This window comes from Trichechus manatus, unplaced genomic scaffold (genome assembly GCF_000243295.1).
Source record: "Trichechus manatus latirostris isolate Lorelei unplaced genomic scaffold, TriManLat1.0 scaffold00001, whole genome shotgun sequence".
NCBI classification, from domain to species: domain Eukaryota; kingdom Metazoa; phylum Chordata; class Mammalia; order Sirenia; family Trichechidae; genus Trichechus; species Trichechus manatus.
The window spans coordinates 25,659,268-25,671,024 of NW_004443937.1; the positions used below are offsets into that span (position 1 = coordinate 25,659,268).

At 48.8% G+C, this 11,757-nt stretch overlaps 1 protein-coding gene across 1 annotated transcript in view; it reads right to left on the bottom strand.

The window, feature by feature from the left end:
* Positions 1-17: 17 nt before the first annotated feature.
* LOC101360884 (Putative serine protease 45) overlaps positions 18-11,757 on the bottom strand; it is a 19,627-nt gene continuing 7,887 nt past the window's right edge. The window contains exons 2-8 of the mRNA XM_004368714.2: positions 9,160-9,666; positions 8,761-8,829; positions 7,073-7,099; positions 2,394-2,541; positions 1,631-1,905; positions 635-798; positions 18-248 (exon numbers count right to left, since the gene is read on the bottom strand). Coding sequence (XP_004368771.2) covers positions 18-248; positions 635-798; positions 1,631-1,905; positions 2,394-2,541; positions 7,073-7,099; positions 8,761-8,829; positions 9,160-9,666 — 1,421 coding nt within the window. The remainder of the gene's footprint in view (positions 249-634; positions 799-1,630; positions 1,906-2,393; positions 2,542-7,072; positions 7,100-8,760; positions 8,830-9,159; positions 9,667-11,757) is intronic.

Consider the following 11,757-nt stretch of genomic DNA (forward strand, 5'->3'; position numbering starts at 1 on the left):
GAGGGGAAGAGGGGAAGTCAGGGGCCCATCTGGGGCTGCAGCAGCCAGGACAGGAGTAGGAGCCACATGGAGGCACGGGGGCCTGAGACAGCCCCATCAAGCTGCTTCTTGATCCATTTGCTGTATTTGGTGACACGGATGTACACGCCTGGATTCTGCGCTTTGGTACAGGCCTTTTCCCAGGACAACACACCAGCCAGAATCCATTTGCCCTCGACTTCGCAGGCCAGAGGCCCCCCAGAATCTCCCTAGGCAAAGAGAGAGGAGTGATGGAGGCTCTGGGTCCAGCTGGGCCCACTGGGCCCCAGGGGATCCAGGATGCCCATCATCTGAGTTCTGCCTGAAAGATTCTTTCGGTCCTGGAGCCTCAGATTGGAGGATCTCACTACCTGCGTTTCTTCCTTCAGCTCCTCAGTTGAGGGCCCCATCCCAGGCACTGACCAGTAACTCCCAGCCCAGAATATCAGCCAAAATCAAAGTCACAGGCGAAGGAAGTTGGGAGCAGAGCACCGCCTATGATGGTGACAAAGAGGGAGGCCAAGGGGACCCCTCCCCAGGGAATTGTCCCTCCACCTACCCCCCCAGGAGTCATGCCAAACGGAAGGAGAGTTGCCAGAATCTCCCAGAAACTCACATAACACAAGTTTTCTCCATAATTGGTGGCACAGATCATGTCCTCCAGGACAAGGGGGATAATACGGGGGAAGAGGGACTTCTTGTGGTAAATCTGGTCACACCTCTTGTTGTCCATGATAAAGACCTCGGCCTCCTGCAGCTCTGGGGTCAACGTGGAGTTGGCTGTGGAGAAGCCCCAACAGGAATGAGCACTGACTCTCATCCAGCCCTGACCTATTCCCAGCGCTCGCTCATCTCCAACCTCAAGGCTCAGCCGAGCCACACCTTTTCACACCTCCATACCCTCCTTCACTTGACGCCTTCCCCCTGCAGTGCAGACCAGGTGCGGCAAGCCCCTCATCCTCTAAGGCTATGTTTTGGGATCCCCTTTTCTGGGAGGCTTTCACTTCAGAACAAAGTAGGCCTCGGTCCAAGTGCCAGTGCAGACCCCAGCAATGTGCTGCTCCTCCCCAGCCTTGAGCTTTGCACTGGCTGTTCCCTCTGCCATCTGACTAACACTGGCTCCTCTTTCAGGCATTTCAGGCAGGCTCTCCGCCAGAGCTCATCCCAGATCCTCCCGGCTTGATCTCAAGACCACCTGACCAGGTCTTGGCCCCTCTTCTTGCCAGCCTGCACCCCTAATCCCAACTCTGCTGCAAGCTCCTTACTGGCAGGGCATGCATTCTCAAAGCCAAGTTTGTCAAGTGAAGGAGGGAGTAAGTGAGTGAGTGAGTGAATTTATGAATCCCTATCTCTGAGCTTCCAGAAGAGGCAAATGATGATGCCCAGCCTAGGCACTGCTGGGCCTGAATGAGCGAATGAGGTGCCCAGGTCAAGCACAGAGGTGCAAACCGTGGCAATGGTTCCCACATAAGGAGCAGCCCCAACACACCCAGAGAACCAGGGGCCAGAGGTATCAGCCACAGCTTCCCGAGAGGCACCATGGCTGGGCCCAGGAAGAAAAACCTGCACTTTCTGTGCTACCACACACCCCACTCCATCCCACCCCACTCACCTGAGAAACGCTGCTTAATCTGGCCCCAGCCGGTCACCCAGCACTGAGTCCCAACCCTCAGGTGGAAGTTGGGCTCCGGCAGGCAGATGGGCTGCACGTACTGACTCAGGGTGGCGGGAGTGTGAAGCTGGAGAAGGGCGACATCACCCATGATGAAGGTCCGGCCCCAGTACTTGGGGTGCAAAATGATGTCCCTCACGGGAATCAAGAGGACCCTGGTGAAGTCCACGGGCTGCAGCTTGGAAGTGCCAAGCATCACTGAGTACTCTTTGGTGCTGCAGGAGACACACAGACCTGGAAGGTGTCAGGTTCCCAAGAATCCTCTCCCTGGAAGAAGCCCTGCCCGACTTTCTCAGCTCACCCATCCTGCCTAATGTGGCTTGGGGCCTCAGCGTCAGAGATGCACTTGCCCCCTCACTCATCATTCAGGTTGATTCAAGGTGGCCTGGACTGTGCATGTGTGCGTAGGTGTGTAGGTGTGGGTGTACACAGATGTCCTCACATATGGGGGGAGTAGGGGATGTGTGCTGGATTTTCCTCATTGTCCTGCTTAGGACACAGTCTTTGTTGCTCGGGGCTCCTGCCCCAGCACAGTCCCTGACCCCTGTGAGATCCTGAACATGACTCTTTCCTGTTCCAGAAACCCCTCCTCCCCTCCCCTCCCTCCCCTCCCTCCCCATAGCTTCCCAGAGGAAATGAGGAGGCTGGGCTGGACCGCTGTAGCTCTGGGTCTCTGGGCCTTGGACACATGGGCCACACTCACCCTTGGATGCAGTGGGCGGCAGTCACCACCCAGATGGGGTCAATGAGGGCCCCTCCACACACGTGTTCATGTTTTACGCGCAGGCTCGCCTCCCAGGGCCAATGGCGGTGCACGTCCACGTTGTCTAACCACCAGGGCTTGCCACAAACTTTAGGAACAAGAGTGCCTGGGAGATACAGTGGCCACATAGAGGAGGATAAGAATGACCGAGACTAAGGTGGCCCCGAGGGCTGATTTGCACAAGATCCTAAACTCAGGGACTTGCTCCATTTAAGGACAGGAAGGCTGAGGATGATGAAGGGCAGTGGCTTATCCAAAGGCACTGAGCTAGACAGAAAGTGACAAAGACAGAGACAAAAAGCATTGAGACAGAGACAGAGATATCACAGCAGAAGAGAGGGAGAGATGCTGAAATACACCGAGAGCAATCAACACGGGTGGCCTGGGCTGTGCGGTGTGTGTGCAGGTGCGTAAGTGTGGGTGTACACAGACATTCTCATGTATGGGAAGAATGATTTTACTTTAAAAAAATTTTTTAATCAATTTGGAAAAATAGACTTTACTTTTAAAATCAATAACGTTTCTCTACACCAGTACCACCAACTAGAAAATATATTCAAAATAAGCAAGCAGGGAAGAAGCAGAGAAGGAGCCCCAAGACCAAGAAATGCATTTCCTTGTATCTGAGGTAAGTCCCCAGGCCATGCTCCTGAAAAGCTACAATGTTTGCTGCACCTCTTAGACGGAAAAGGCCTCCATCCCATACTGCCTCAGAGTCAAGAAAAGCTTCTGACTTCTGTATTGGAGGCCTCTCCACAGACCATTCCAGAAAGAGCCCCAGCATGGAGGCCACAGAAGCCCCCAACTCACAACTCACACACTCTTAGTTTGCACGTAGTTCTAACAATCAAGTGGTGTGATTTGATTTCCCAGAGCCCACCAGATCGGAAGCAGTAAACAAAGGGGTGGTGAAGTACACGTTGATGGGAACAAGACTAGGAATCTAAAAGTGAGATGAGAACAAACACAACTCTAAAGCACAGATCCCAACCCAGACACCAATGGTCAATAAGCATGACAGATATAGAAATGATATCAACCACCACTCCTCCTCACAGATCGGCTTACAGATGAGTTCTACCAAACTTTCAAGGTACAACAACCACCCCTCCTCATAGATGGGCTTACGGATGAGTTCTACCAAACTTTCAAGGTACAACAATTAAGTCCTGTGTCATATAAATTAATCCAGGACATTGGAAAAAAAAAAGAGGAGAACTGCCCAACTCATTTTAGGAGGCTGGTATAACTTTCATACCAAAACCAAATTAAGATGATATGCCAGAAAAGAAAAATTGTTGGCCCATTTCACTATGAATGAACATAGATGCAGAAATTCTAAATAAAATATTAACTAACATGAATTTTGGAAAAACAATGCATTATGGCTATGTAGAGATTACCCTTGGAGTGCAAGAGTGGTCCAAAGCTGGAAGAGCTCTCAATGTATTCAACGCATAAACAGGCTAAAAGAGAAGCATCATGTGTTGTTCGCAATAGATACAGAAAAAAGGCGTTTGAAAAATTCAACACATAAATTCAACATCTATGACTTAAAAAAAAAAAAAACCCTCAACAAACTAGGGATAGAAGGAAAATCCTTAACTTTATAAAAGTTACATGCCAAAAAAACCTAGCAAACATCATATAACATTAAAGAACAGGCAAAACGAATCTATACTGTCAGAAGCTAGGAATAATGGGATATTTTGCAGGAGTAAAGCAGAGGAAGTGATTGAGAGGGCGTGAGGGACCCTCAGGAGCCCTGATGGTGCAGTGGTTAAGCACTCGGCTGCTAACCAAAAGGTCGACATTTCAAACCCATCAAGATGTGGCAGTCTGCTTCTGTAAAGATTTACTGCCTTGGAAACCTTATGGGGCGGTTCTACTCTGTCCTAAAGGGTCGTTATGAGTCAGAATCAACTCAATGGCAAGACGCTTGGAGGGGGCTTCTGGGTGCTGGTATTGTTCTTTTTCTTGACCTGAGTGGTGGTTATACAGTGTGTTCACTGTGATAATTCCTTGATATGGACACTTGTGATTTGTGCACTATTTTTCATGTATGTAATACTTCAATAAATCAATTTACTTTTAAAGTCAATAACATTTCTCTACTCCAACACAACCAACTAGAAACTATATTCAAAATAAGTTACATACTCAGTGGCAAACAATTACAAGGTACTCAGGAATTAACTTCTTCTACACTGCACAAAATTTCTGTGGTAATAAATTTAAAACTCCAATAAAGGACACTGAAAATGATCAGCATAAATAGAAAGACATTCCTTGCTCTTAAATAGAACAACTTAATATTTCAGATGTAACTTTTCCCCAAAATTAACATACAAATTCATTTTCCAATAGTTAGAGTTTTTTTAGAAACTAATTCTAAAAGTGAAATAGAAGAGTAAAGTTCCAAAAATGAAGGTCCATGAATAGCTCATATTTTGAAAATATAGAGCAAGGAAAGGACACTTGTACTGGCAGATGTTAAGACACATATCAAAGCTATAATGACAAAAACAGTGTGGTATTGATACAAGAACAGAAAAATGGACCAACGGAAAAGAAAAGGGAGCTTGAGATTGTTCTATGTAATATAGGAACTTAATATAAATAATGGAGCCACTACAATCAGTGTGTATAGGAAAACTACAACAACAAAAAACAACAACCCATTGTCGTCCAGTTGATTTTGCCTCATAGCAACCCTATAGGACAGAGTAGAACTGCCCCGTAGGGTTTCCAAGGAGCTGCTTATGGATTCGAACTGCTGACCTTTCGGTTAGCAGGTGAACATTTAACCACTGTGCCACCAGGGCTCCAAAGGAAAACTAGCTAACCATAAAAGAAATAAAAAGAAACTGGATTCCTTTCTATAGCACTTCAAGACCTAAATGTGAATGGTAAAACTAGGAAGTTAACAGGAGACCATGTGACATAGCGTGGGAATGGACCCCCTTAAACAAAACCTCAAAATATAAACCATAAAACTCATTAACTCGAGTACCTTACAATCAGGGATTTTTGGCTCCATGAACAAAATTAACAGGGAGATGACAGATGGGGAGACAATATTTGCAATATCTAAAATAAGTCAAAGACTTTTTATCAGAAATACACAAGGAACTCTAGGAAATCAACAAGCAAAAGGAAGATCAACAGACAATATACAAAGGATAAAGACAGGCCAAGGGCACATTGAGAGATGCTCAAACTCTTTACTAATCAGAACAAAGCAAAGTAAATCAAGATGTCATTTTTCTACCTAAGAGACTGGCAAAAAAAACCCATCAAGATTTTCTGGATCATGCCAAGGGTTGGTAGGAATGTGGCAACATATACACCTTAAGGCACTGCTGATAAGAGTGTAAAGGGCTGACCAAATTGGAATGAGGACAATAGATAAAAGTATGGTTGTTATTGGGTGCTGTCAAGTCGATTCTGACTCATAGCAACCCCATGTGACAGAGCAGAACTGCCCCGTAGGCTTTTCTTGGCTGTAACCTTTATGGAAGCAGATCGCCACGTCCTTCCGCCGAAGAGCAGCTGGGTGGGTTCGAACTGCTAATCTTTCAATTAGCAGCCAAGAGCTTAACCGTTTGCACCACCAGGGCTCCTAAAAGTATGGTATCAATGTAAATTTATGAAGTTGATAACTGTTCTGTGGTTATGTAAGAGAATATTCTTAGAAAATACACACTGGAGCACTCGAGGATAAAGAGCCATGCTGGATTCTACCCTCAAATGATTCTGAAAAACATTTTGTGTGTGCGGGTGTGTATGTGTGTGTGTGTTGTGTGTGTTCCTTGTACTATTTTTATTTTTGCAATGTTTTGTAAGTTTAAAATAACTTCCAAATAACAAGCTTTTAAAATGAGAGTTGAATGAAAAGAGTACAAACAGGAAAAATATGTAGAGCACATACCACTTATGTAAATTAAAAATACATGAAATACGTGCACACAAAACAACAGCATACGTTTTTACAAGAACACACACAAACAGCAAGGACCTCACGGAACATCTAAGAAAAGCTGAGGGGGATGGGAGTGAGCAGGGACATAAGCAGGAGTAACTAACTTAATCAATTAACCAAACAATCAATAACGAATCAGTGTGAAGTCTTGGCAGGACCAGTGACAATGGAGACCCATGAACCCAAGAGCAAAAGCAACCCAATCCTCCACTCTTGAGGTCTAAGGAAAAGGACAGGAAGACAGCAAGCTCTGCAGACCCAGCCACAGGGCCCAGGGGGCTCTATATGCTCCATTTGGGTTTAGAGCCCAAAAGGTTTATGGGTGGAAAAGGGCCTGTGTCAGCTTCCTGGACATGTTTTCTCAGGATGGGCCTCACATCCTGATGGGACGGAGCCTGGGCTGAATTAAGAGGCTCTGCAATCCCACAAAAGGCCCAGATAGTCTTTCCTGGGGACTGTTAGTTCTATATGTCCCAGCAGCTACAGGCTGTTCTTTAGAAAGCAGATCTCTTAGACTGAATTCCTGTTTCCTACAGGCCCAGAAACACTATCTATGGGTCCCTTTCAGAACAAATGTGCCCCATATCTGGGCCCATGACCCCGAGCTTCTCCTGCAGCGGGGACTCACTCAACCCACCTGGGATAGTTTTGTCCTCTTTGTAACCTGGAGAAGAGAAGGGGGACAGAGATGAAGTGAGAGGTCATCACAGGATGGCAGAGAGAAGATGAATTTTTCTTTCATTCATTCATTCACAAAATGTTTTCTGAGCTCCCACTCTGTTCCCAGCCTGGAGCCAGAAGCTGGGGAGAGAGATGTATCAGACAGAGCCTGCCCTTGAGGATCATGCTGTCCAGCGTGGGAGACAGAAGTGAACACCCAGTCACCTGCATGAGTTCAGATCAGGGACAGGGCCATAGATATCACGTGAGCCCAGAAGAAGTGGTGGACAGGAGAAGCTTCTGGAAGGATGAGTTATTTGCAAGAACTTAAAGATGAGAAGGTAAAACAGAAATTAAATGTGATAATGACATTTCTCGCGGAAGAAACACCATGGTGTGTGTCGGAGATTCCAGAGGTTGAAGGACACAGCCTGTGATGGTAAGGGTTGATGCCAAGGAGGAGGAGTCAAGGGTCAACCATGGAGGGCCTCGTAAGCCAGGCCAAGAAGCCTGGACAGACCCCTGGGAGGAGGGAAGCCAATAGAGGTGTCACCTGATCAGGTCTGTATTACGAAGGCAGTATAGAGAACAGACAGAAAAGGTGACCAGACTGGGGGCAATGAGATCCCAATGGAGACTATAGAACCCAGGCAAGAAATGAGGACGTCTGAAACAAGGAAGTGGCAGCAAGAGTTGGATGTAGACTTAGGGAAAGGGATGACTCTAGGATGACACTCCAGTTTCTGGTTTTGGAGAAGGGTGGATGCCATTCTCTGAGCTAGAGAAGCCGATTTATAGGAAGATGAGGGGTTCTGTTTTGGACCGCAAGGGTTGAGATGTTTCTAGATCATTCAGGTGGAGATGTCCAGCAGATAACTGCACATCCACACACATCATTTTGTGAGGCATCATCATATAAATGGCAGATCAATGCCCAGAGCTAGTAAGTTCACCTAAGGAGCAGTGAAGAGGGAAGGAAAAAGGGAACCCAAGCAGTGCCTTGGGGAACACCGATACATCAGGGACAAATACAGCATGGGTGGTCTGGGAGGGGCACAGAGGAAAGTGAGAGTTATCCTTGAGGTAGAAGAGAATCAGGAGACAAAAGTCTGAGAGAAACCAAAGGACCAAAGAAAGCAAAAAGGAGTGGCAGAAAGGTCAGGGACAGTAAGAGCAGAGACGTGGCAGGAATGGGCTGAGGATTAAGGAGGAAGTGAGGAAGCATCAGTATGAAGCTCTTCTTTTGAGAAGCCTGGCTGTGAAGGGGGAAGAGACAGTGAGGAAACAGCGAGTAGGAAGGGCGAGAATAAAGATTTATGTGGGAGAGGGTGATTGAGGGAACACAGGACAGGGAGGGCCCGCAGTCAAGGGCACTGGTGAGTAGGCTGACCTTAAGGCATGTCTCTTGGATCCCTGAACAAGTAGGTGAGGATGGTGTTGATGTAGTCAGGTCTGGAGGGGCTCCCAGGGGTTGGGGAGAGTGAAGGGAGACAGCAATCCAGGGCCTTCATTTTCTAGTCAATGAAGAGACTGCTAGTGATGCACACTGGGTTGAAAGAGGGTTTTGGGAGAAGGTGAATTTTGAAATATTTGTTTACATTAGAAGGATGAGGAAGGACGGATGGGCTGGCTCAGGGCCGCCGAGGCTGGAGACCACGAATCTACCTGGGCCAGAACGAATGCTCAAGCGAGGTCTCCAGGGGTGCTCAGCTGCCTCGGGGCGTCGCTGAGAGCCTGGGGTGGAGGGGTAGCGTGTGAGACACCTAAGGGTGCTGTGGAGAGCGGGGTTCGGACTGTAGGCGCGATGTCCAGACTGACAGGGCAAGAACCGCCGAGGAGAAAAAGCATGAGTCCTCCGGACTGCTGGTCCCCAGAGGCTGTAGGGCAGGTGTGGCCCAAAGGAGGAGGCCAGAGTAGAGGGCAGAAGCTTAAGACCCCTAGAATAGCCCTGGCGAAACCCTGGAGGAGAAGTGACCGGGAGCTGGTGGCGGGGAGAATGGGGGCACAGTGACCCTGAAGGCTAGAAGAGACAGCCACAGCCTGGGACCAGACCCCTGCCTTAACGCCAGGCCGGGAGCTGGCGGAGCAGCAGTGGGGGTTCGGGGGTTATGTAGAGGGGCAGAGGGTGGAGCTGGGGCGGGGCGGAGAAGGAGGCGGTGCCCGCCTCACCCTGGTTCGGCGGCGGCAGCAGCGGCAGCAGAAGGAGCCGAAGCAGGACATGGCGGCGCAGGACCGAGAGCTTCGAGGCGTCAGGCCCAGCGTTGCGGCGGGACGGCGGGGCAGCCATGAGGCCCTGCAGATGCCGGCTGCAGAGACAGGCCTTCGAGCTCTGGCACGTGACGTCATCCCAGACACGTGATGGCACCCCGGACACGTGACAGCACCCGCAGCACGTGATGGAGCCCCTGGAGCCCTGAACAGCCCCCAGGCACTTGACGGCGTCCCCTCTCCGATACCACCTCTTGCCTGGTCCTCGGAGCCGTCGACGTGTAATGGCGCCGTCGCTGCGCTGGGTCTGTAATTGCTTCCATGGTGACTGGCCCGTGATGGCGGCCCCAGTGCCCCCAGTACCTGGCTGGGGAAAGCGCCCCTGGAGCCCTGGCCAGTGATGGCTCCCTGTTGCCCAGCCTTTGATCCCACCCTGAGTCCCCTGGGCCTGGTACACTGTAGAATTTCAGGATTAATTTTGATTTGAGAATCAGGAAAGATGTGGAAAGTACAGGAAAGAAAAAGAACAATAATGCTAGGGAATCAAGGAAGATGTCTTTGAGAAAGTGACATTTGAACTGGACCTAAAACTTGAACAAGGAGCTTTGGGGCAGACATGAGGAAAAAAAGGCCTATTGGAGACTTGGCCCTCTTCCACAGACCACCAAAAAGGTTCTTGCAGCTGAAAGGACTGGTAGCTTGTGCCAGGCCTTGGGCTTTCATATGTGCCCCATGGGCATTTTGCAGAAGGATGCTGGCCTTGGATCTGCTAGGAGTGGCAGAGAATGTGAGCTGACCACCAAGATTCCTGCATCCCTTGTCTAGCGTTTGGTGTCCACGGAGGAGCAACTGGACTCTAGGGACCACATTCCCCAGCCTGGCATCAAAGGGAGTCCACACGATGAGTTCCCATGTGGAGCCCCCTGGCGGGGGTTCCTGCCCCTGCCCTGGCAGGAAACCGGGTGTGGTCTGCTGAGTTCTAAAGCTATCCTTCCTAGCTCCAGTCCCCAGGCTATCCAATAATGTGAAGAGTGCAGTAAAGGGACTTTGCAGAGATCAGTAATGTTATGGAGGACCCTAAAATAGAAGGTCCTGGATTATTCTAGATTATCCAGTCTAAAGACTTAGTCCCTTAAAAGCTGAACAACTTCTCTGGCTAGATAGAGTCAGCTGCAGCAGAAGAGGATGGCAGAAGAATACTTGAAGAGATGTGGTAGCAGGGAAGATAAGAGTGATTCAAAATCTGAGAAGGACTCAACCTGCTGTTGCTGGCTTCAAAGGCAGAGGAAGGTGACCAACAGCCAAGGAAGGAGGGCAGCCTCTGGATGCCGAGAACGACCCCAGCCAACAGCCAGCAAGGAAACAGCGACCTCAGGCCTGCAACCACACGGAACTGAATTCTACCAACAACCTGAATGAGCTTGGAAGCAGATTTGTCCCCAGACAGGAACTCAGCCCTGCTGACACCTTAATTTCAGCCTCCTGAGACCGGGAACAGAGAACCAACCAAGCCAACTTAGACTTCTGACCTACAGACCTGGAAGATAACAAATTTGTGTTGCTTTAAGCCTGTAAGTTTGTGGTAGTTTGTTATAGCAGCAATAGAAACTAATATGCTGAGGGCCCCTTGGGGCCTACCGGGGGCAGGGGGCCTTCAGGGCTTCCACCAGCATCGCCTGTGTGCTGGGTTCAGCCAGATCCCTGCCCAAGGCTGTAGGCATCTGAAATAGTGGTCTTGGGGGGATAGTAACCCCCTTCATGCTGCCTTTTCCAGCAGCTACATCGTCAGTGTACCGTGGAGCATCAGTTCCAACTCCCGCTAAGGCTGTTACCTAGCAACCCATGCTTATGACCGCATCCATTTAGGGATTGAACGTGAGAATGTTCAACCCTGAAATACACCAAATTATGGGATTCTTAGTCAATTTATATTGCAGACTGTGGCCCAAGAGTGCCTACTTTAGCAAAGGTGTATTTCCATTCATCTTTGCTTGCAGACCAGCCAAGTGTAGCCTTCCAAGGTACAACATGCAATGATTTGGCTCAAGGTTTTGATACTAACAAGAGTTATCAGCTTTCCTATCTGAAATTGCTGAGTCCTTAAAATATGCCTCCATTTACCCTCACCTGAGCCACGGCTACACTTATGGACTCTTTCACATACAGCTTCTCACTTCCAGGTACCAAATTCTGTATCAGGATTAGGTGTGGCTGCAAGTGTAAACCAAAAAAACCAAACCTGTCTCTGTCGAGTCAATTTCAACTGATAACGACCTTACGCGACCGAGTAGAACTGCCCCATAGGGTTTCTGAGGTTGTAATCTTTATGGAAGCAGACTGCCACATCTTTCTCCCTTGGAGTGGTTGGTGGGTTTGAACCACCAACCTTTTGGTTAACACCTGAGCATTTAGCCACTATATCACCAGGGTGCCTTCTGCAAGTGATAAAAAACT